At 40.8% G+C, this 27,071-nt stretch overlaps 1 protein-coding gene across 1 annotated transcript in view; it reads right to left on the bottom strand.

Moving 5' to 3' along the window:
- adarb2 (adenosine deaminase RNA specific B2 (inactive)) overlaps positions 1-27,071 on the bottom strand; it is a 137,917-nt gene that overhangs the window by 33,133 nt on the left and 77,713 nt on the right. Inside the window, exons 4-5 of the mRNA XM_086021266.1 lie at positions 5,569-5,655; positions 3,943-4,895 (exon numbers count right to left, since the gene is read on the bottom strand). Coding sequence (XP_085877392.1) covers positions 3,943-4,895; positions 5,569-5,655 — 1,040 coding nt within the window. The remainder of the gene's footprint in view (positions 1-3,942; positions 4,896-5,568; positions 5,656-27,071) is intronic.

Below are 27,071 nucleotides of genomic sequence, written 5' to 3'. Positions count from 1 at the left end.
TAAGTTCATGCGTTCATGACTAATTAACTTTAATGAACTAATTCAACATAATTTTAATGCCCCAATTTTCTTTAACGCAGATGAACACATGCTTTGTTTTTATGACCTTTTGATTTTGTGATACCTCGTAGTGAGCAGCACTTCAGCTGTATGCGGAGGGCTGTCAAACAATAAAATACCAGTCATGTGTTAATATGATGCACTCAGCAACTGCTCCGGCTAACAATCTCTATTTATTTATTAAATTGTTTTAATCGTCAGAATGTGGGATATCGCGGGAGAGCCATACACAGTTTCCACACCAAATGTGCAATTTCCAATACCGCATCCATTACTTTAAAGTGGGTTCAGCTTTGTCGAGTGTTTTCCACTAAAAAAAAACTCATATCCCATAAGGCCATAGTACAACAGGTGAACTCAAAAAGATATGGATCCCGCAAGCCATTTAAGGTTGGGTTTACGCATCAGGTCTTAAGTACCCCATTCCAATTACGTGCCTATGTTTAATCTTTTTGACCGTCTATTGACATCTTTCAAGTGACCCATATCCAAAATATCATTGTGCTTTTATTATTGAGTACCTGAAAAAAACTGTGTGCAATATCTTGGCCGAAATTAAATAAACTATTCTACCTAAACAAACATGCCTGAGGTAAAACGCGACAGAAATTTACCTTCAACATTAAACCTTTAAAACATACACGCAATGCACGAACACCATTGCCTCATTCACACAGCATCAGGGGCAATTGGGAGTTTATCATCATGCTCAGGCAGAAACTGGAACCCCCAAACCAGATGAAAAATAAACCGCATTAACTTTAACACCTACTGTAAGCATGAATGCCCATTTTAGATGTAAAGGTACATTATACTAGGCGAAACCGAGGACGTCTCCAAATAGTTCGCAGGCTATTTGCACTACAACCTTAGGGTGTTAATCACAGCTGATCCCAAGAGGACGGTGTGCTGTGGTGGTAGTCACATAGTGTTGATCTGCTGCCATCACTGTCCACATGCTGTGGTTGTAACACTCGCAGCACTGGTAATGAAGTCCTCTCGAATGTGTAGTTCACACCTTCTCCCTCTGTGACTTGGTGTTTTTTTTTCTATTTATCTATTTATTTATTTTTTTTAAACGGGCGGCTTGGCTCGATCACTGTCTCAAATTTGTTGTGGCAATATTAATTAATGATCAGCCTGTCACAGCTGTTTATAGTGAGACAGATTAGAAGTGGGAGAGATTAGACAAAGAAAGCAATCTGTTGAAGACCCGCCTCCTGACAGGGGTCACCTTCACACGTCTCAAATCATATTTAATTTGCTGTGCTGGAGGCAGAGAAATTACTCCACTTGAACATTTTGTAGCCTTCTCTATCTGTGAGGAGTTAAGTGAATCAAATCACTTTGTCACATTTCATCTTAGATGATATCACGACCAATACAAGTATTCTGTAACGCTTTGTTTACATAAACTATAACACTGCCTGCTTTGAACCTGCGGCCTTTTTATGCTTTCTTTCTTCACTTTCATCTTCATTAACCTTAATTGTCATTCAGCTCGGCTGCAGAGCACATTTCCCTAATCAAATGAACCTTAATCCAAGGTGGCAGAGTGCAGCATCCTGACCACTAACCTCTGTGCTGTCCTTCTACAAGCACCTGCACCTGCTCTCTCTCTGCCACTGCACACATGTTTCAAACTCAGGCGACATGGCAACACTGCACTGCGTTGGGACAGAAATGGGGGATTAAATGGCCAATCATGGCCCGAACAGAAGGCTAATCATTCCACTTGGCGAAATAGGTGCCGGGATTACTTCAACACTTTCTCATTGTAAAGACTAAAGGTATTTTAATAGGCAAATTGGACCTTGATTTTAAGAAGTGGTTGGCGGGGTTAATGCCTGGCCAAGGGTATAATCCTTCCCTGACCTGCTCTACCGCAGCTCTACCCATAACATTAACTCCCTGCAGTGTTACCAAAGCAGTTTATGGACAAGCCTAGAGTGATTGGACACTGTCTGCTTTCGCCATCAATTAGACTGCTCACAAAAAAATTAATGTGATATTCTGTTTTGTGTGTCTGTGGTATTTTGGTGTCATGATATCAAAATGTTAACTGCGTGATTAAAAGGACAGTTTAAACACCAATTTGAATTGAACCGGGATACTGATAAATGGAAAATTTGATCCATTATTGTCTTATATGATGTCCATATATTACTGTTTCTCAGTCTCAGAAAATCAGGAAAATACAACCCAAACGCTGGTAAATGTAATGAGATCTTACCTCGTAAAGTTGTACTTTCAGTATACTCATTATATGTGATATTGGACAAAATGTGTGTACATTAGAACCAAACATAAAATTGTGTGAAAGAAGGTACTGTAATCATGTCTCTCTGATTCAACTGCTTCAATTAATTCCATTCTTGGTGCTGTGTTGAAAATGAGACATTTCTTTCTGATAACAGTCAAATTCAGATTTCAATCAAGCAACATTACAATGATTACCATCAACTAAATTGCTCACCAAAACCATAAATGGCACAGCACCATGACGCCTCCGACACTACAGCTGGCATCCAAGCACAGATTTCACATCTCATCTGCAGGACAGTCACCCATTGCCCATGCAATCAGCGTTTGGCATCGGAATTGCTTCACAAAAATAGAGCAAAAGTATTTGTGCTTGACTGCAAGCAGCACTTGAACACAAATTCCAAACACGCCACAATTATTCCCACATGCATGTACCTAAATTGTTGAACTTTTCTCCTTTCTGCTTTAGCATTTGAAATGAATAACCCGAGAGTCTGGCAGACAGTGCGCCTGACTTTCAAGAAATTTCCACAAAAGAGTGCTCTCTGGAACTAAACTGGTGCGGCAAATCCTCTTAAAATCGCTTTAGACACCGTGGCGGAAGGGAGAAAGGAAAAAGTTTCTCCAAGGCAAACGTGCAGGTTTGCTAGGTTGATGTCATGCTCCAGGGAAGGACACTTGCCAGTTTATTTCTTCAAGGATGGAAAAGGATGTTAATACTACACAACATGCGCCTGACACAATAGTGTCAATAAAAGCCTTCAAGAAAAGACTTTCGTCTGGCAGACTATGGTATACAAGAAATGAAGTGTGCTGTTTTATTTATCCTTTTACTGGTTACAACTGTGGATGAAACTGTGTTCACTGATTATATAGGTCTGAAGCACAATTATGCATCACCACAAAGATGGGAGAATGCAAAAGAATACAAAAGAATATATGTTTTTTTCAGTTGCCAATAATAAGCTTTAACGTTTCCCAACAACAAAATAAATCAGTCTGAAAATGTAATTAGGGTAGTTTTCTTTAGATGGAATTCTACAGCTGAAATTAAGTTTAGAATAGTATCAACAGGTGCCAGACAATCTTGCAAGTGACTTCCAATTTCCTCATGTTCCTCAAAAACTAGTTTCCTCGCTCTGATTGCAATTTGGGGATCTGGGTAAATGACCATGACATAGGCTCAGTGTTTTGTTTGTCTACTTTTGCGATGCTTTTCAATCAGATCCAAGCAAGAGAATGAATTTATGCTTGTCGTGGCTGTAAGGCCATAACACAATTTTCAAAATTGCCAAACCCTTTTAAATATGTCCTGACGGGGATTTTGTTTCATTTGCTTTGTGCCTTCAAATGCATGACAAAAAGGCCAACTAACAGATAGAATGGGTTTAAGCATCAATCGGTAGCCTGGGAAAAATGAGGCCAATCTGTTTCCTGAAATGGTTTGTGTTTGATCATAGAGCTTCCACTGTACTTTACATCCCTTGTCTTTTTAAATTATTTCTTCAGTATGTTTGGCTTTAAGCTGCATGACTGCTGTTTTGGTCATTACAGTACCTTGTACATTTTGAGTGTGTTCCAAAGAAACCTAGCTACGCAAACAAATTCTGTACTCACCTGGGGTAAATGAGGGCATATCTTCCTGCTGGTTTTGAGACCCAACCTGCCTTCGGGGGCTGTCCTGATATTGAAGAGGGCCTCAAGAGCACACTGGGCTGCCTGGGTCTTGGCCATCTTCTTGCTGCGACCACAGCCCTCAAAAATCCGTCCATCCACTCGTACTGCCATCACAAAGCTACGCAGCCGCCTGCCCTCGGCTCGCTCAGAAAGACAGGCGTAGCGCAGCCCCGGACGGAGCTCATTGAGCAGCACCACAGGACTCTTGGGTGCATTTGGCTCTGGAACAATTCCGCCTAACCTTTGCTGAGCCTGTACCATCAGGTCCAAGGTATGGCGAAGCAAGCGTCCATGTCTGAGTAGCTCACTTGATAAGAGCTGACTTTCTGCTTCTGAACTACAAAAGGTGAGGCCAGCAGAGCATGGGGAAGATTCAAACTCCTTGAAAAGAGTGTCAGGGAAGCCAGCTTGGTCTGAGGTAAAGTCAGCTGATGGGTTTGAGATGTTTCCCATGGCTAGGTGGGCCTGAGGAGCATTGGGGAACTGAATAAATGATTTAAGGGCTTGTTCTGCAGCCCTCATCTTAGCTTTCTTCTTTGTGGGACCCGATCCTTCAAAGGTCAATCCGTTAACCTCAACGGCAATGGAGAAAACAGGGGCATGGACTGGACCCGCTTGTGAAACCATGCGATACTGAAGACCTGGCCGGAGCTCATTGAGCTGAACCAAAGCATTCTTCGGTGCCTCGGACCAGGACAGTTTCTTATAGATCAGACGGAGTTGGCTCAAGTGACCGTTGTTGTCTTCCTCCAGAGGCCGTTTCCTCTTCAGGCTAGAACTCCCACTTCTTGCAGACTCAGAGCAGAAGAGTGATTGACACTCCGCAGATGCTAAGGAGCGAGCCTCCAAGTTATCAATGTTGCGGTTTTCTTTCACCTCTGCACTGCTGGTACCTGAAGACAAAGAATGTACTTAATCTCTGCCGAACAAAACGGACCTAGAAAATCTCTGCAGGCGGATTGAACAACTCGATATACAATGAAACGATAATGAACCAATCCCATTCCACAGGGCTTGGTGATATTTAAGTGTTTTAAAATACAAATCCCTTAAAATGGGGATGCTATCTGCCAAATCATTCTGTAATCTGCCTATAAATTGGTTGGAAATCCTTGTTGTAAGTGAGACATTGGCCACAGGGGCCAATGCAAAGTAAAAATCCTATTTGTAACGGGGGTGGGGATTCCACCAGTAACAGGCGCGGTGAGAAAGGATGCGAGGACAATCTGTGCTCTGCTTTATTTCACACTTCTATCCTCCATGAGAGCTAGTGTCTGTGATATGCTCTTCAAATCCAGTTCCAAAATGGTGTATTGCATTACTGATAGGAAATTAACAAAAATGTTTCAATCTTGCCCAAAGATTGCATTGTTATGTCCTTATAGACAAGAACTCATTTTACACATTTGATGGGGTGTGTAGTGTTGCTATTTTGCCTGATTGACTGATTGAAATATAATGTTTCAGGATCACTTTTAGACCAGACATTTTGGTCCAAATGGTGACAGTCTAATTATTTCTATAGCCGCCAAATAAGAGAATGAGAGAAAAGCAACATTATCTTACTTAAACTGTCCTCGTCCTCTGTGCTGCTGGTCCCAGGGCTTATGTACTTGAAGGGAGTGATCAATGCCGACAGCATACTGACTTTCTCTGGAGGTGAGACAAAGGACATGCACAGTCAACATGAGCAAGGCAGCGCTGGAAAGATTTTGATAGTACAATTGATTAAAAGCCTTGATAAGTATTGGACCAAACACAGAAATGCAGCTTATGTGATTATACATATGAGGTCTTTTTTTTCACGCTTGAACATGAACACACAGACCCTTCCCTTTTGGTGATAAACTTCCCTTCTTATTAGAGCTAACTTAAAGGCAGCTGCTCTCTCCTGTTGTCCCCAGGGACCCCCTGTTGTCCAGGTACGCGTGCTGTTTGCAGTTTGAAGCCCTATTAGAGCAAACACTTAGTTTGGTGCTCTTCATGCAGGACTGAACCGAATTGACAGACCAGTCTGGCTCCTTAATTACACTCCTTCTGTGTTTGGAACATCAGTTAATCATCAATAAAAGAGATTTCTAGGCGAGGGAAGGATAGGGACGTTTTGCAGGATTATGACTTGAATTGGGAGGATAAGAGGTGAGACTAAATTGAGGTAGTCTCGGACTTTTCACATAGCTAAATTTCACATAGCTAAATGCTGCATAATTCGGTGCAACATTACAGTGCAATAAACATGTTTGAATAAGAGCATAAGGTTGTGAATGAGATTGGCCCTCGGTGAGCTCTTGCTCTCATCACAGCTCAACAGCACTCGAGAGGCTAAATGAGTCACTGACACACACTGATATGCGCTAAGCACAGAGGTTGAAATTGTGCTGGTCCTTATGGGCCAACATAACAATACAGCCTTTTGCATTCTGACCTAATTATGGCCAAAAGCCAAATACAAGCAGCAATTTTAAACTAAATGACTCCCTGGATCACCATTATTTAGACCATTTCCAAATCAGTCTATACTTGTTTATCAGGCCTTTAGTAAAACATGGCTTTCCGTGTTAGGAGTTTTCTTAGAATTACATGTAGTCAAGATGATTTGCTCACATTTTTTTCCAAATGTACACAATTTTGGCTGACAAATGTTCCTACTAAGGAAGACACTATTGACCAGTAATTGGCAATCAAGCTTCCTTTCACACTTGGCCCTGCATTGGATAGTAAGGTGAAGGGCAACGCCACCAATTCATCTGCTTCTGCCAAGTCCAAGGTCCCATCCGGCTCTGAAATATAAGGGTTTAGTGCACCAGCTATAAAAGAAGAGGCTACATTAATTGCTATTACATCTGGAGTACAAGCACCAATCACTTTTAAATATCCAAGTAGATTTATTTTCATTCATTCAATTGCATTTCTTTGAGGGGCAATGGTACACTTTCACGAGAGAATCAACCCTGGGCAACCTCAAACTAAATGTGTCTGGATTTGTATCCATTATGTTGCATGGAGAAACATTTGCACCACCCTACCAGTCTACCTGAAACACGGTTTCTCTTCTACTAGTCCAATATTGAGACTTTTTGCCCTTCTGGACCTCTGTACTGCAAGCTCATGTATGGAAATGTAGAAGCGAGCCATGTCATAGATGTATTTTGTAACACTGTGTCACGCTTTCTATTAAAATACGCTTACAATGTAAATGCCTTTCTGGGAAGGAACAAAAAGTAACCGTAATACAGCCATATGAAGCCTCATAGCTGGGTAAAGCCATGATGGACAATCATTCTTAAACATGTAGCAGAAGGGGGCATGAAGTGAGAAGAGGCGAGCAAAGCAGTGGGGGAGGGAGGAATGAGGCAATCGACGCTGTCAAGGTGGCTGGAGGAGAACAGGTGGAGACAAGTAACGAGCAAACTGGGAAGGCATGGACAGGAGACAGGAAAATACTGTAAACCAAAACTGGATCACAACATCCATCTATCCATTCCCTATACTGCTTTTCCTCATTAGGCTCGAGGTGTGCTGGAGCCTATCCCAGTAGACTTTGGGTGAGAGGCGGGGTATATCTTGGACTGGTCACTTGTCATCACAGGAATCACAACATAGGAATCTTTTATAATCTGTACCAATGTAATGTGAAACTAAAATCTCCCCAAATAAACAACCTCTATTAGATGGACAATTTTAAGGTTTAACCATTTTACTTTTCAAACATTTGTGTGTGAAGTGCAGACATTGTCCACCATCAGTGTATTTCAACATGCTCCGTTAAGCCCTTTTTCTCCCCAATGAATGTACACAGTACTGCAAAAATAGTAGGCCTAGGACTACTTCTGACCAAGGAGTGGTCCAGCCATTGTTGCCGTTTTAAGTTACATTAAATAAAATGTAGGTATAAAATGGCAAAAAACAAAAAACAAATGCATGATCAGTGGTTGCATGGCACGAGTGGACACGGATCAGTATCAAGATGCCGTTGCAAGACTTAGTACACGTTACCACCAATTGAGTAGTCCCATACTGTAAGAAAAAGAAAACGATTTCTGTTCAGGATTGCCACAGTCTCAGGATCTTCTCACACTGAATACTGACAGTGAGAAGAACTGAGCCCACCGTTCATTTGAAATGTCTGAGGAAGTAGCCACGGAGCAGAAAATATTATGTTTCCCACTAACTGATGCTGAATCAACTATACAATGGAGAGCTGTGCAGTTTAGAGGTCATCTCTGAAATGCCACCACTGATCGTCATTTCACAGCTTTATGAAGTGCTGGCACAAGCACATGTTTGATTTATGAGCGGGCTACGTACAACAGCAAAGGCGGGTTCTTTTAGTGGTTAACAGTGTGAAGGGTGATTGATTTTCCCATTGAAGCACAGTATATTTTCAACCTCATAAATTTAAATAGACAATACAGAACTCGCACAATAATATAATGGTGCTAATGGTTGCCTGTATAGCTGATACCGTTTTGAATATGTGTAGGCTCAGATGGAAAGAGCAAATTTGAGCTCATCTCATTTCTGTCAATGTAGTGCCATTCATATATTTAATATCTATGTTTTTAAATAAATGCTCTTAGTCAAACTTTACCCCTGCCTGCCTTGGGTATGCAGTAAGTGACTCTGTACACAACAGTAGAAAAAAAAATCCGTTTTAAAATAAAGTAGTATCCCGCCCTAATTGTTGCTATAGAATATTGTGACAGTTGTTATCAGTTAAAGTGTTCACATCAAAAATGTGACTGTACATTACAGATTAACAAATTTCTACGGTAAAGTCTGACCGCAAAGCCTTCCCGTGGTGCAGAGTTCATCAACGTGTCACGCCTGACGTGGACACTGTTGCCTTGTGTGCCCTTCACAGTATCTCTCACCCATTCCTTCTCATTCATCAGCGGCCTGAACGACGGAGACAATGCATGCCAATAAAGTCTCAGCTCACTGCGTCCATCCCCTCGGCGCACAGCGTGACACAGACGGACGCGATGACACTCGTTTGTTTCCAGCAAAGTCGGAGAAGCGGAGGAGAGCCTTGGCACGTGGTCACAGGCTCCTGATAGTGACAACAATTTGATGTGTGTCCATTCACCATGTGAATGACTCCTTGCTCTTCCTGTATCAGTTGTGAGGAGAGGGTAATGAGCCCAATCAGATTTCCCCATGGCTCAGCATAATGAATGGGTCAGATGAGTGAAGGCAGACACTACTGAAACAGGCTGGGGGGAAATCATTGACTGAATTCTTCTCTGTCTCGCTCTTTGCTGCCACACTCTTCTTCTTCATGTTTTTCTGCAAACTGTATACTGAGAGTCACTGAACCACTAAATAAGAGGCTGCTTTGATTTTTGTCACAAAGACTCCGAGTCTTTTGAACACTTCTGAAATGTGGTGCTAAGTGTCTTTCAGGTACACTTTTATCACAATAGAGATGAAGAAGTCCTAGTCATTCCTTGCGACACTGCCTTGCCAGGATATATTTGACTTTTAACACTCTAAAAACATTTGGGTTAAAAATAACCCAATTTCGGTCAAAATTTGACTGATCCACTACTTGGGTCAATTTGACCCAACTTTCTCGGTTGTTTTTGCAAAAAACGACCCCAAAAATGGGTCGTTTTGTACAAAGCAACCCCACAAAATTGGGCTGTTTTGTACACCCAAAAAGGTGGGTCAAATTGAACCAACTAGTGGATTGCTCCGTTTTTGACCCAGGTGTTTTTAGAGTGAAGAATAGAAGGGAGCACACATGGTGTCTGGAACTGGAAGTCATGACAGCACTTCTTGTGCTGCAGAAGTATAAAATATAGAAATATTTATTGGCTTTGATTACCTTTTTCTTTTTTAATTCTGTTTTTAAACAGGGGTTTGTGGTTGGCAGGTTTTGCTTCTCACTTAATCACGTTAAAAGCGATGCATGAAAACCTTTGAGGATTGCGAACCGTTAAATGTGTGTGAAATCCCCATGTTTTTTTTTATTGGGGAAAATATTTATAATATTTATGTAAAATATGTAAGTTTCTAAAATAACATCTAACTCTCCCAAAAAAGAAAATGTGACAGTCATTGGCATTACCATACAGTGACTTTTCCAGACTGCATGTCTCATTTCCTTCCACAGACAGTATCTTCAATAGAATTTAGATCAGGGCGCTTCAGAATAGTCTATTGGTTTGTTTTTAGCCATTCTTAGCACGCAAAGCTCACCACCATCTCTCATTCATAGTGAATTAGAAATGTATGAAATTGTAAATACGGTTAAGTATGGCTGTAAAACGCAATTGTGTGTCATAATGTACTGTATTTTTCTAATCTGGCGACAGCTGGCGGACGACTATTGCTCACTAGAATGAAACCTGGAAATGTGCCAATGCGGCTGAGTTACACCATCACTTAAGATACACCTAGATCTATCCGCCAATCAGATGACAGCATTTTAGAACCACCTCGAAGGAAGTTCTGAAAAGCAGTTAAATTGTAATCACACCGCCCTGAAAAAGTACAAGGGAAAAGCAACCACTCAGGGCTGATCAAGGCAGTTCCTGGTGTGGAACCGGTACAATAAAAGCGACTTTTGAAAACCATACATTATAACGTCTTCCAAGGCTTACGGGAGCTGTTGGTCACTACATTCATGTTTATTTAGAACAAAACACAGCTACTATATGTTTGTGGCTTGTACGTTGAGAAAAGCCTCCGCCCTCCCAACTGAACATTTTGCCACCCGAGGTAAAACTGTCTAAAGCCGGCCCAGGGCACTGTGCAAAGGTCAACAGTTTCATGTGCTTTTTTTTTTTTTGACAGCACAGTCAACGAACACCTTAGAGTGTCGTGCCTGGTTTCAGATAAGAACAAACTTTAAGAAGATTGTATGATAAAAGCTTTTTAATGTCACATGTGCAATGTAGAAATATGGTGGTCGAAATAGCAATACAGTATGAATTTTTCACACCATGTTTCTTTTATGTTGCGCATCTGGCCATGTAAAGTAAAAGTATTCTGCCTCTTGGATGATGTGAAAGCAAAAGCTTTTAGCAAAAGAATAGAGGGATCTCAAGAATAGTGCGCTACAATGCCAAAAAGACTTATGGGAAAAAGTGAAGGTGCATCTTAAAAATGAGCAAACCTGCAGTAGAAATATCAAATTGCCCATGAAGAAAGTAGGCAAGTATTTTATTTAATTTTTTTGCCCCAGTCCTTTTGGTAGTAAAAAGCCAACGGGAACACAAATCAAATCATGATCTGTCCCTGATAAGTGGCAGATGTAATGCACACTCCTTTTCCTGCTTAACAAAATACATTATTAATGTAGGCTGTCATCCATGAGAATGACTCATTTACAAGTAATCGGAAGAAGCTGAGGACTCAAACCTGGATCAAGTTTGTTGCCTCGCTCACTTGATAACAAGCACTCTGGCGTATTTACAAAGCACAGCCAAGAAGATAAGTCTTTGTCGTAATGACACAAAGCAGGTCAGTGATGTCTCTGCCGCTCAGTGTTTTGTTGCACATCTCCCTCTCGCTCCCGTGGCACCCTCAACATGCACAGCATTGTCATCGACACCATCGCTTGGATAGGAAATATGGCCATGCTCCTCTTTAACGCGCATAACTTACTTCCTCTTCTCACATCATATATTCATGTTCAGAACGTCAAAAAGGATACTCAAGAGAATTCCACCAAGACCTACGAGGGGCCCTGTAAATGCTACATTGGCCCTGGCCTTCCATTGATCACAGTTTTCACAAAATAATAATGATAATAATAATAGTAAAAAAAAAAAAGTATTTTCAGCAATTTCTGCTGGCTGTGTTTCAGGCTTGTTTCCTTTTTTAAATTATTATTATGTCAGTTTGTGAGTTTTGGGTTATTGGATACACTTAATACAATCTACATCAGGGGTCTTCAATCCTGTTCCTGAGAGCCTGTGCCCTGCCTCTTTTCCATTTGTCCCTGCTGCAACACACCGGATTCAAATGAGCAGCTAATCAGCAAGGTCAGCAGAAGCTGGATAACGATCCTGTTCATTTGAATAAGGTGTGTGTTGCAGCAGGGAGAGATGGAAAACGGGCAGGACACTGGCCCTCGAGGAACAGGATTGAAGAACCCAGATCTACATGAATGCTCTTTGCCAAGATGTTATTGTGATCGCAACTTTTCTGGAAATAACTTTCTTCAGGATTCTGATAGGGTTACAAAGTGTCGCTAGGCGTGTGGCTAGCAGATGCCCTATCCAAATGTACCACTGTGCCGCCCTATTACAACACTCTAAATTTGCATAAATGTAATCCCAAAAGTATGGGAAAAGTGTATTCCTCATCATCCTGTGAAATCAAGTGTCCATTATGACAGATCTAATCTGACTAATTCCCACTTTTTTTTTTTTTTTTTTGTTCCACGCAAACCACTGCGCTGTTGGTTTAGACAAAGCACAGATGGGACGAGGCCACTTTTTCACCGGCTGTTCCATATCACGGAGCCCGGCACATCTGGAAGGTAGCGAGAAGCATCTTTGCGCTAATTTGTTTGTCACTGTACATTGAAGGCACGATCTGTCATCCTGCCATGCTTTGGTTGCTGCACGATGTTTTTAGAACATGGCTAGTCATAGGTTTCTGGCAGCCTGGTCGCTTGGCCACGAGGGACTCACTCGCATGGGCCATCCGACTGTTAGATTGAAGAGCAACGGAGGCACGGATTGTGTTGGCAAAAAGAGAAGAGAGTCCATCTTAAATTCTTGAACTCAATGAAATGTATATTAAGTAGAGATGAAGACAAGAGCACACAAGCATGCACAAAGCGTCATGTACGGCCACGGGCAAATAAAATCATCGGTGATAATTCAATGTGCCATTTCAACATTTCACCCACCGGGTGGTGGGAATGATTGAATCTCTTTTCTGTTTTCCGTTTTCAATTTATAACTTGCAGCCTTGGACAGGCTCACTCACCGCAACATTTGGTACATTTGCACAATGTAATTAGAGCAATGAATAATGTTTCAAACACTGAGACTGAAGTTTTCAAACAGCTGTTGTATTGTTATCGTTTGATTGTGAGTATTATATTGAAAATGTACAGTATACAGCATATTATATACCTATACGTATATACAGTTTTTCCAAGATATAATGAAAAGCTGAACTTTCTGGAAACGTGGTGCTTTTGAGTGAAATGCTAATGACTGTGACAAAGATCTATTTTTTCAGGTGAAAAAAAAAAAAAAAAACACTTATCTGTTGACAAGCACTTTCCTGGACTACTTAAGAACAAATTAATATTGCAGGGGAGGATGTCGCTATGGTAATAGTAGCTGCAAAAATACTTTAGAGCACTCCATATCTCAGACTATTAACTTTAAGGTTTATTTAAATTGAAGGGGTAAAAGCATCCACACCCTGCTGTGGGCCTGAATCTCGAGCTTGCTCAAAGAAACTGACAAATATTGTCCAATTTTTAGGTAATCACATATTGTAATTGCACAAGAGAACTTTTATTTCTTGTTTTTGCATGATTTCGAAAAGTAACAAATAGAATATTTAATTGAACTGAAAGATGATCTGCTTTGGACAGGACACATTTACTGGAGTTGTTTACTGATATTCTTTTTTTTTTTTTAATCAGACAAGGAAACCCTATCATTTTGAATACGATCCGATAAAATCTTGTTCAGGTAGCCGAGGTCAAAAATCATCAGACCTTTTATCTTGAAGGAAACCAGCCAGGTCTAGGAAGTGCTCACTCTGAAAATACATAAACCGACACAGAACTCCGGAGACTTCCTTCCACAAGCTCACTTTCTCCACGTCAGTTGCGTGTGGCATTCAAGGAGTGTTTAACTGGTGGGGAAAAAAATAGCATTCACATGCCATGAATAAACGAATAGGCAGAGAGAGAAAGACAAAAAGGAAAGCGAGATATACAGTATTTTTTTTTTCCAAATTGTCACCACTTTCTGAGAAGTGGCTTAAATAATGAAATGGTGGAATGGGCGCCTTTAGATGTCATAAAAGGGTTTTGCTGTATTTCTTTAACTAGGTGTCACGAAGTTGGAGATGTGTTGTCTGCAATGTGACAGCTTTAATACTCGCTCTTCTTAAAAGTCTAGTACGTCTTTAATCTTTAATTCCCTTACCACTTCCTTCGTGAGTCTTATTTTTGTTACCGTAAGTCAATTCTTGGGGTACTTACTGGTATATCCGCTTTTTATGGGAACAGACTCAGGTATCAAGACGCCTTAAGTTGTCTTCCATTAGGCGAATGGTCAGCATGGATGTGGTGCAAGAGAAAAGGTGGGATAAGAATTTGAAACCCTTAACGCTGCAAAGTATACAGATTTTACCCTAAAGTGGAATTACACAAATTTAGTATTGGCCCATAAATGGGTCTCATGATGTATGTTTTTATTTGGAATTGTGTAAATTTGAGGTATACTGAAGCATCTAAGGCACAGTGGGACAAACCCTCATTTCAGTCAAAGCTCAAACTCAGTTATCTGGCACAGATGGCGTGAAGGGCAAACAAATCATAGTTCAACAATATAAATTAAGGTTATTCACTCTGTCAATGCTCGTAAATGAAAACATGGCATTGGAGTAGTACTGACTATTTTCTTTTTTTTTTTTTTAGCAGTGTGAAATATATAAGCAGAGTTATATTTAAAGTCCTTAAAATTGCTTCCATTCATGCAATCCTCTCATCTTTCACACACACACACACCTTCTGTGAGCCAGTGCTACCTTCCCACCACAGTCGTGCCTCAATAAATTACAAGTAATCATGATGCACGGAGAGGTTGTTATAGACGTGTGCAAGTTTGAATGGGCACACCGGAGGCTTCATTTTCTATTGACTTTGAAGTGCATGTCACACCTGACTTGAAGTGGGAAAACTGGTGTACTGCTTTATCTCCACTTTTACAAGTTAAAGATGCTAAATTATTCACATAAGGTCCCCAAAGGCCTTGATGGAGGCTGATTGCAAATGCGATGATGTAATGTTAAGAGTTTTTTTTTTTTCTTTTCCCTCTACGTTTTCTTTGAGAATTTAGCACGCGGTATATCATGGAAGCCGAGATGGTATCTAACTTTCTGTGCAAGCAAAGCTTTTTGCTTATGGTGCATGACCCAAAACAGGCAAGTCCATGGAATGGAACATCGGCTTAGTATTGCTCTAATAGTCTCTGATGGGGAGAAACAAACCGAGCTTGGCAGTGGTACACAACATAGCTGTGTGTAATAGAGAGCATCCTAAATGCTCTCTGACACTAATACAAGCCTCTGTCTGTTTAGATCCATACGACTGAAAAAAAAGGGGAACGTGTTGTCCTTGCCTATAGTCCAACTGTCTACCGGGGGTGTTAGCATGACTATAATTTACCAGGAACAGTAGGAACCAAGTGTTACTTCTGAATGCCATCGTAGATATTAACTGTGCCAAATGTTTCACTGAATGTTAAGACAACCACTAACAAATCTGAGAGCAAGTCGGTTGCTGAAGATTGCCTAATCTAATAATGTAGGACGTAACATTGCTGGCTGGCTTTATTTACAACTACTTTTAGTAATAGAGAGATATTTTAAAGAAATTATAGAAAAATGTAAATTGGCCATTTTAACACGGTGCTACTTTAATTTTTCAGAAAATCAAATGCTTGAAAAGGCAAAGAAAATGGAGAAATTCTCCCTGATAAATCAGGTTCATACGAATGTCCTTTCTCTAGGAACCTCAGAAAATGTATTCCCAGTGGCGAATACTATTGTGGAAGCCCTTACATTGACTAAGAATAAATGTGTATTTTTATTCCACATTTGTTAATGATTTTTTTTCACCCAGTTTCAACATTTCATGTCTGTTCGTGGTAGGATTTGGTAAAAAAAATAAAATAAAATAATAACTTCAGCAAGAACCAGGAAAAGATGCTAGACTGGTTGCCAGTCAATTGCAGGGTATATAGACAAAAAAAAAAACATGTATACTCACATTCACACTTTTATCCATAACACTGTTTCACAAATTCTCACTTGGCTTTTGGGTTCTCAACTTCAGTTGTATTGACCCATCATGAATCATCCTTCCTTTTCATTATATTGTGTTCTCACCTTGTGTAATCTCGGAAATGTTAAATCCCTATTGAACCAAGGATTTACTGTCCCTCCCAGAAATTGCTCATAACAGAAATTCTATTGGCATTGTTCCCTAAGCACTGGCATGTAATATTAACACAACCATCATGTCGTGCTCTGTTCAGATATTGTGCTTGGAAACAACTAGGATGCTTATGACCACGTTTTTAGGATATTGTCAACTCTACTCTGTCTTCAGTAGCGAAAGGTCAACAATCGCTTGTCTACCAATCAGCAGTCTGCCCTCTGTCTCGCTCAAACCTTTCGTATTGTAACACCGTGGCACCCCAAGTTATACTTAAGTGGACTTAAGTGTGTGTTGCTTTTAAAACTACTCTGACAAGAACAAATCACCCCGAAAGTTTTTTTTTTTTTAGTAAATCGAACAGAGTAGCTCGTCACTACCTACCTCTGCACATACCTCATAGTTGCACAAGGTAAAATGATCACAAGGGTCTTATGGCATCAACATTTCATGGAGAATTGAGAATATTTTCTCAATAGCCGTGGCTTACAGTATATCCAACCATTCTGGTCATCGATTTGCAATGCACAGTTACATTTCAGCCCAATGTCTCATTGCCTGGTCAAACTGCGGCTTTGCCCCCAGCAGAGAGCCTCCATTCTCGTCACATGTGCCTGGAAGCAGCTTCTCTACCTGGCTGCATGGCGCCCTGCCCGTCAAACCGGCTATCTACCAATCAATCTGCGAGCGTGTCCACCTGCATGTGGCGATAAGGAGCCGTGGGTGTCTGTAGCCCTGACACCAGCTGATTTATGCCGCCCCCTTCCCTTCAGGAGTCCAGTTTGTGAGAAAACCGCCAGCAACCCATGCTGTTTTTTGTGCAAAACGAACGCGTATCTCTCTGCCGGTGTGTTTCCAGGCACGCGTGTCACCACGGCGTCATCAATCAAAACGAAGATGACAATGAGCGGTGACTATTTGTCACGTTTCAACTATCTTGCATTTCGGTTTAATTGCAATATAATACAGCAAAGAGCTCACTGATTCTTGCTTAACGCTGACAAACGTTGCAGGAGCGTGTTTTTGACAGCAAATTGCGAATTTTTGGAACCTTTGTTTCACTGTGCCTAAAGCAAGGCTTCCCCACAAACAGCAAAGACCACCTGATCATCTTTCGACATGACATGTGCCAATTTCATTGTGAGCGGATGCGTTTCAATTATTGTGTGTAGTAATCACGGTCATTGATATGATCCCCCTCGATTAAACGGGACATTTTTAAAGCCTGGTATATCATCATTCCTTTTTTTTTTCATGTCGCGCCGGTTGCCAAGTAACTCCGAAATGATACAGTCATAATGAAACAACCAGCCTCCGCGCGGTTTTAGCTTCCACGCGACTCTGATGGAATATCGTACTGTATATTCAATATACCCAGAGTCTGTTTGCTGAGATAATTAAATTCTCAAAGGATGTGAGGAGATGCAACACGTAAATTAATTTGGGCTGCATCAACAGAAAGGATTTACACCTCTTTGGAGGAAGCATTCACTCCCAGAACAAATAAATTGGATGTTTTTTTTATAATTAATTACTGTTCCAGAGCCATTAAAGAGCATCACTTAACAGATGACTATAAAATAGAGGCGACACTTTTGATGTGTTATGATGATGTAAATTATCCCTTCGTACTGCGGAAGAGTTAGAGGCTTATCCAGAATGTAGACAAAGGGCAAAGCAAACAAAATAGTTAGATACAGAGACAGGGTGGCCATCGGGAATTTCATGACAATATGTACACTTTCCTGAACGGCCGCTGTATTTCTGGGCCGGGCCTAGCCATCACGATGTGATTGATGTTCCAGCCTCACCATCGCTAACCAAGCAAAATTGACTTGGTTGCGGTTATGGTATGGATTAATTCCAATCCCGTTCATTTTAATATGGAAAAATATTTGGTTTGCAAACAGGCACTTCAGTTTGCGAAAAAAGACCCACAACGAAATTAAGTTTGTGAACTGAGGTTCCATTGTAGATAATCAAAACCAATGTCTAATTCATATCAAAGCCATCATTTCAAAGATTACTGTACAGTATTGCCAGATCTTCCAACGCAAAAAAAAAAATGCTGTGCTCCTGCTTTTATGTCCCATTCACCATCCCCGAGAGGACTTCAAGTGCAAGTTCAGATCCCGCCTTCGGCACATTCAGTTTATGAGATATATTTGAAAAAAATACAAGCTTCTGAATGAAGTCAAATGCTTCTGAATGTAAAGCAGAATTATGGCCGATATGACTAATCAAGTTTTGAGTCTCTTGGCTGGGATAATGTAGGGCTGGATTTAATAGCCTGGCTGTTAATCCATGTCAAGAAAGGCAGAAAAGCTCCATTTGACATGGGCTAACTTCCCCTTGTAATTAGAAAACCTCATTAAGTTCATTAAGTCATCCCTTGTGTTGGGGGACTTGTTTTACATGCACCGCAAATAGACTTTGCCACCAGAATGTAGGCTAACTGAGGCGGTTCTCTCATAGACAGGAGACACCATGAGGCATTTAGGCTCATAAAAGGGACCATTGTTTGGGATATTTAAATATTAATAAGCCATTTTAATGTTGATCACAACAGGCTGTTGGGGGGAGGGAAGTGGTGGGCGAACTCACTGTGGTACTACGTTTACAGGGAAGGATATCAGAGTGACACATCCCCGAATGGCCCTTTGTCTTTTCTATTTATTAGTGGCCTTGAGCGACACTGTAACAGATGACTCGACGCCGCAGCTAAAGGCCCTATTTTTTTCCCCCTCAAGTTTGGCCAATGATTGTAATTTGGGTGTCAGTGAAAGCAGTGATTTATCATTGGCGGGCTTACTTAGCGGGCAACAAGCAGGGTGCTATTCATCTCTGTAGCAGACACAAACTCAGTCAGACAGGCACCGTTGTTGCCGGTGCCACCACTGAGACTGATGTGGCTGGTGAAAAATAAAGTACTGAACACACCACTACATGTGATGAGCACACTGCTGGAGTTGCTATGTATTTTCTGGTATGCTGGGCTAGAAAAACCCAGTTCACAAAACGAGATAGAGGGGCTGTAACAAATAACTTTGCCTTATGAAAGTGAAAAATCGTGCATCGTCACATTTTCCTCGTTTTCCGTCCACTTCCTGTTTTATTGAAGTAGTTTGGGGGAATACCATCCGTTTATTCCATTTTACAGCAAAGTAACTATGAAGTGAGGTGAGGAGCTCCATTTAATTAGACCATAGCTTTGTCTAATAGAAAACAATCCTTTGCTGCCTCTTGGGTAATTATAACAATTACTAACTTTTTGGGTGGTCGTCAATTACTTGCGCAGTTTACGATTAGGGTTATCCCCCACAAAAAAAAAAAAATCACACAAACACACATACACGCCAGTGGCAAAGCTGTTGTGCACTTAAGCTCCAATCCCATAGGTGGTGCTAATGCACTTTATACAATGCTAATGTTAATGCATTATGAGGTACAGTGGAATACAGTCTTCCTTTTTTTCAGTGTTACGTTAAGGTGGTGCAACAACATTTCAATATAATATGCAACCACATTCATTAAAACACATGCTACTGTACCGGGTCCCCACCCCCACCCATCTGGTTTCTTCTGCCCTGCCAGGCCTAAACACCAGCCTGTGCTGCTGATAACACAGACGAAGCGCTTGCTTCCCTGCAGGTGAAAAACAAGGTGGACACCCAGATACCGTGCCACATGCAGCATGCTGAATTTACAATAAAACCTCTGTGGCATCAACATAAATCTACAGCATGTGCGTGTCAGGGATATGCATGACTTAATGCCCTAGTATGAATGCCAGAACATCTATTCAATGCAGAGACACAGTGGAGGCTAAGCACTTATTATTCAGCAGTGAATGAGGTAAGATACAATTCTAGCAAAATTTTTATTTTCTGTAAAAATATGGTTCTGACGTCACACACTATATTGTTTTTATTTTTGAATGTTTCATATTTAACTGCGGTTAAGTTCTTTTTACGCTTACTATTTGTAGGGATGTGACGATCAATCGAAAATCGATTCAAAAGCGATTCACCCCGATTAATCGAATCGATTAATCGAAAATCGAGTTGCTTAAATTAATCTAAAAAATTATGTCTTGAAACGTTTTTTCATTCCAGATGCATAGCACGTTCTGAATGTGTAGATCAAATTATGCTTTTGCGTCAAACATCATTGTGTATTGCGGTTGTGGATGGCTGCAGAACCACACTAGTGCACAGAGACAAGCATGGAAGCAATTTTTTAAAAATCGAATCTAATCGAAAATTGAGAAGTGAAAATCGAATCGAATCGGGGCTTGAATGAATCATTACATCCCTACTTATTTGACATTTTAGCTATCAAGAATGTTATAAATAAATCTGCGACGCAGTAATTATTATCTAGCACTAAAATTTGATGTTGATTTGCATATCAGCAAAAATACAGCGACCTGTGTACTCACTGAACTTCATGGCAACTCGGAGAAAGGGCTTCAAATACATGCTCAGTCACCTGAAATACCACAGCATAATTATCTGCCTTCACCGATACTGGAGAAAGACATGGACGGAGAAAAGTGCGATTGCATCTGCAGTCCGCCGATTCATGCGAGTTGTATCAAACGAAAAAGTAATTAAATCGTTTGAGGATGTCATTGGAAATGACGATTCTATCGTATGATGCCCGGAGCTTATCGTGTGCGCGTTTGTAACAGACATGCCACTGTGCAGTGGAAGACGACACCTCTGTTGCGCATTTGTTAGCACACGCAGCTAGTCGCTCCTCATTAACCTTCTGAAAGATAAGCCTTTTTTTTTTAAGTCATGTTTGAACAGCCCGTGTGAAGTATCTCCCACTGATATGTGGCTAGCCAACCACCACAAGCATCTTTCTCCTCATCTTTCACATTCATTATTCCTCTTCCCTCACCTCTGCCAGATTACCAGAATTAAAATTCAATTTTAATTACAGGCCCAAAAATCTCCATGAATCTCGCACCTGAGCCACATTGAATCAGGGAACAAGCATTCTGGGATGGCGTGCTGTCGTAGGCGGCTAACAAGGTTAAAAGGTGCAGAGTGTGTGTAATGGGAAGCAGAGAAACTCACTGAGCAATCGTTAACACTATATTAGGTGCTCTCGCTCTTTGTCTCTTGCCATGTTACCTTCCTATTTTCCCAGTGAAATACAAAGAGCGCCTTGTTAGAGGCACCAGGCTAGAAGTAATGTAATTTAGCTAAGTGGCCAATGCGGAGGTGCCAGATGTGTTTTTGCGCTGGATACCGTCGGCTGCCGGCTGCCGTGACGCAGCAAGCGGAGAGAGGTAAAGCTGTTACATTATCTGTGACTTGCAGTGATGCTGGAAACATAATGCGATAATTGGGTCAAGTCTTTTAATAACGGGGTCTTATTTTCGTTTTCAAAAATGTTCCGATGGCAAAAAATGTCCGTCCCGCCAAAAGGACCTCTCACATTTTTTTTTTTAATTACTGCCCCAAAAATTACAAATGTATTGCAATAAAACAAAAAGTTGAATATTTTTATTGTGATCCAAAAGGGATATTTTACTGACTTGTTCACAAGGCATTATGGAGTGACGACATCCGAGTTTTTATTAAAAGTGTTAATTATTTAGAGTTGGGCATGCCAGTCCGTCAGTCACCCTTTCGTCATTATTTCAGGCTGGCCGTCCGTGTTCGGTAACAGCCAACCCTTTCGGGCCAACAGACCGCAATGATATTGTCCCATATTGTTTTTATTTCAGCAATCACCACAGTGTGTGTGTGTGTCTGCTGTTATTTCTTTCTTTTTTTCTTTTTTTTTTTGCATGCGTGTACGTGTGACGTAGTAAATAGTGACAAATAACTGTGAACAAGGCAACATGCGTTTTGGGTCAGTTTGACAAGCACTTCTAGTACATTTATTGATATTGTTCAAAGTCCATACACATAAAACAATCATTACAACGACCTCCATGTTAAAGTGTTGCCTCTGCAATTTGTTTTTTGACGTTTTCTAGGCAAGGTGAGACGCTTCCTATCGAGAGAATAATCACCGAGTCTGCACTCTCAAAGTGAGACTGAGCAACAGTGAATCCCACATATGCTCTTTGTCTCAAGCTCTAGGCAATGATTTTACTAGGAACAATGTCATGCATTTTGTAATACAATTAAGCGTGAGAGGACTACATGCAGGAATGGTGAAAGGGGTTTTGTGACAGGATTTCACGACTATAAAAAGAGATTTTCTAATTACGCAGTGGTGCACAATGGATGTCTTTGAGCTTTGCACTGTGTGAAATTGTGTGGCAAGTAGATAATCATCTACATTGGACATGGAAAAACATTTCTATGATCAAACAACATCGCCATATGAACAAAAATAGTAAGTGTAGTGACTGAGCGAATCAACAAATATAATTATTTATGAAATGGTGAGCAAAGAAGTGAATATTTCGATTTTGTTTTCCCCGAATCAGACACTTTGTATGACGGGTCAAATCGAACCAAGAAGTCAATTGCCGTTTCTGACAACTAACATAAGAGAAGGGTTCATGAGGACTATCGAAAATGGATGAATCCTATGAGACATAATCAAAATATTCACAACCCCTCTTCTCACGGCGCAGTCCATGTAACAGCACTAAAACCACAATCGCAAAACAAGCGTTAAATTCCTTCCACCTGGCGAGATCAAATCAAAAGCGAACACCGTTATCGTTGTAAAAGAAGGACATTGAATACTCGCCCTGTGTCGACACATTCGATTGCGTTGTTTCATACATACATCCCAAAACATGTCTCATCATCAAAACGACGATCTACAAATCAATAAAACACGTTTCCTCCCATGTAAACGCTCGCCGTGCCGAGCTGTGGCCTCTCTGCCGCTTGATGGTAACTATAGCAACAGCAAACAATACGAGCAGCTTCTCACACAAGCGAGTCCTTGATTGCAAACTGTGCTCATGGATATGTAAACAAAGAACCCAGATTGACACATTCTCTTTGTTTCTCCGCAGCCAGCTCCACAATACAGTAAATGAACGATTGCACTCAGGCCTTCGCAACGGTTTAGACATTTGCCACCTGCCAAATAAGTGATGCTGTTTGATGTGCGAACTTGGAATCACTTTTTGCTTTTTTTTTTTTTTTTTTTTTTTTTTCAAAAACGTTAGCTAAATCATCGCTTGTACAAGTAACCCTAGAAACAGATTCATTACATTTCCATTATTTTCTAAGGCAAAATCAAATTTTGTACCAGAGGGCTACACTCTCCACTAGATCGTTCGTTAAGACTCACCAAACAAGGCAATATTGGATGCCATTAAATGGCGATGAACCTAAAGCTTTCATGCTTTAAAAATCAATTTCATTTCCCATTTGTCATATTGGAGTGAACCGTCATATGTTGTCGTGCAGAAGCTCCCCACGTGCCGCTACACACACCTTGAAATTAACACCTCCTTTCGGTTTCACAGCCAAGCAAAGGAAGCAAATTCTTCGACTCCCCAGACAATATTATCTCAAACGCGCAGACAAATTACCTCTTTGTTTTAAGGACATGCCTAACCCCCCCCACCCCCACCCCACCCCAAAATAAAAAGGGGGGAGGAAACATACACGCACACACATTATGAAAATCCCCCCATAAATAGGAAAAATAAAGCACTCAAAGGGAAGCTAAAGTGGCACTTACAGATACTCGGGCTAAGAAATTCTCTCATTAAATGGGTCGCCGTCTCGCTTGCCTCGCTGCAGAACAGATGAAACGAAGGTTACGCTGTCCTCTCTCATGGCCTACATCCTGATGCCAGAGCTAATTGCATAATTTGTTTCAGAATTAAAAGCTAATAGCAGTCTCTTGTAGGCTGAAGCCAGCCCTCTCCTCTCCCGCTCACTCACGATACATATTCTTTTATCGTCCCGTCATGTTTTGCCAATATTTGCCCAAGACTTTCACGATATCTTAAAACCGTATCAATACTACGGCTGTCAAAGTACACAAATGATGAACTGTGACATCATCGTTCGGTGTCCTAACGGTACAAACAAGCTGATCTTTTTACACGAGGGCGACTGGAGTAGCGCCATTCCTGAAATTGTAAAACTAAACCAAGCGAATAGGAAGATGGGCTCAAAAGAGCACTCCGTAGCTGCACGTCTGAAAACCACAAGTCAAATATCAAACACATCAATGACGGTATCAATTAGGGATGGACCGATTATCGGCCGGGCCGATTATCGGCACCGATATTTGGCTTTTCGACGAATATCGGCATCGGCCTTTTTTTAAAACTCTGCTAGCCGATAATAAATCAATTGAAAACTGTGGAAATCGAAACAAAGTTGAACATTTCTGTCATTTTAAAATTTTGAAATTTACTGTAGAAAACTACGTGGAGCTATTATTTAGGTTTTCCTTTATCCTTTTTAAGAGATGCTGACAATCCTGGGTGCTCGCTGAACTTTTTGTTAGAATTTTATAACAGAGATATATCCTGTCAAAAATGTCTTCTAATAATGATTTTTTTCCAAAAATCACCATTATGCAAACCTGAAACATTGTTCAATAAACATGCTTAAAGACGTTACAACAAAGTTAAGAGTCAATTTGTCCTTATTTTTTGATGCCAATATTTTCCTTTTCACCGAAATCGGCCTCCTTGACTGCTAATAATCGGTGTAGGTATCGGCCCTGAAAAAAGCATATCGGTCTATCTCTCGTATGAATCAAATATAAGAATGATTTGGGGAATATTTGCTTTTAGTACATCTCTGTTTTTTCAAAGGTCATTGAAAACCCGGCGGCAGGTCCAGGTGTGAATTACTTGACGCACACTCGATTGCAAAGCCAACAAAGGTCACCGTGGTAAATATTTAAATATTTCCCTGTCACATGGCTTGACCCAGCTAGCCAATGATCTGTATCTGGCTCTCACCCCTTCCCGATGCATACACCATGCGAACAGAGCCCCGGGCACAACTGTTAATTAAGTTCCTACGCAACGTGCAACCTTCATATAACTTCAGCCGAAACAAAAGGGAGGAAATAATAGAAAAAGCACCTCCACCTCCTCCTCCCTTTTTAACATTTAGGAAATAACAGCTACTCGTTGAACATACCTCATACCTTTGCCTGGAATGTGATTATGACCTCAGGTCACCGTTTCTATTATGGTAGGTAATAATGTTGCCGTGCATTGATCCAGTTTGTACATTTAAATTTGACAGCTCCCCCTAGTAGGAACGCGAGCACATTATGTCGCCGTATTAAGAGTGGTGTGAAAACAACACACACACACACACACACACACAAATCCTCTAAAAAAATGTGTCTTAAGCTTAAACCTGTGAAAAGAGAGTTTATTTCCATTTTGCGAGTTAGTAGCTTGTTAGTGAGACTTTATTCAAGTGAGTACATCCATCCGGATTTGCACTTCTCTCCGAACAACTCAGCCATCGTAACCTTTCAATAATGGCAGTAAAATGCGCTGCCTGACTGTCTGTGTGTTTTGTACGGTATATGCGAGTGTGTCATGTGTCACTTCACTTTCGGCGGTGCTGCCTATAAGCCCCCCACCAACAACCCGCCCTCCCCCGATACGGCCGCAGCAATATCAGCGCCACCAGAGACAGCATGTGACCCGGCTTTACTCACCTCGGCTCAATCCGCATACGACACGCAAGCGCGCACGCACACAGGGGCGGCTAAAGGCAAGTTAATAACAGTCCTTCCTACCTGCTTCCCAGAGTCAGCAGCAGCAAAGAAAAAGAGGAGGGAAACAAAAGTCCAGATGAGTGGTAGAAAAAAAGAACCACAAAGGTTAGAACACCCCAAAAAATCTAAACATACAACTGCGGCTAAATAATAATAATAATAAACCATGACTGAGACTACCTTTAGCTTTCTCATCTAAATTGTGTTGTTAGCATTTTCCTGGCCATCGCCAAGATCATCGCAGTGGTTTTACACTACTTTATATCTGAGGTGATTGATTTTAAATTGGTCTCACGAACATGTAAAGTTCATGCATTTAACGTTTACCTAACCATGAATATGGAACCACAATACAGGAAGTCTGAATCGAAAGCCAGATATGACAACCGAACAAATGCCACAGTTTGGCCAAATCACAAACAACAAACATTAATTCAATTCTACATTTCTTGAACTTTTTTCCATATAATATTTAGTTGACTATATAACTTACTTTCTGTGATTATCTGGGAAAAATATTTTCAGGCTACCACTGAAAGGTCGAGTAGCCCAATGGAACCGGAACGGTTCATGCTCTTATAATCCGGTCGCAATTTAGAAGCATTTCCTCATAGATAAAAATAATCAATATAATTTGCCCATGGGACTTTATAACCTTGACAACAATCTAACCTTCCATTCTGCCTGTAGCTGTTTTGCTAAACAGTAACTTGTTGCTACGCTCCACGTCACACATGACAAAATGAATATTTATAGACCGATAAACAAGCATTAGATGAATGAAGTGATGCAAGGGAAATGTTGATATGATGATTGGCTTTTTAGTGCAAGTAGAAGTGGGAGATTTTAATCAAGATTTGAGACATCCTACCGCGATTGGCATAGGTTATCGTTACCTTGTGTGTCAGCCTCCTAAAGCATGTTTTCCTTATCAGCGTTTAGCACATTGATAATGCCGGAGAACAGCAAAATGTCATGGTTTTGCTGAAGGCAGGCCAATATGTCTCTTTCAAATAAAGGAGTTTATCTGGTGGCGATGTAGTGTGTCGACTAAATTAAATGCAAATGCATTTTAAATGTTTTTTTTTTACTTGTATAGAAAATTGCTATATAACTTTCATGCAAATATGAAATTATCTTTCTACCCTTAGTCGTTGCATGAATCAAATTATTCATCGATCCGGACCAAATCATGGCAAAAAGTTCCTCACCAACTGTAAAT

The sequence above is a fragment of the Filicampus tigris genome, chromosome 21 (assembly GCF_054856515.1).
Source record: "Filicampus tigris isolate MCC_2025a chromosome 21, RoL_Ftig_1.0, whole genome shotgun sequence".
NCBI lineage: Eukaryota > Metazoa > Chordata > Actinopteri > Syngnathiformes > Syngnathidae > Filicampus > Filicampus tigris.
This window is presented reverse-complemented; position numbering and strand designations above follow the sequence as displayed.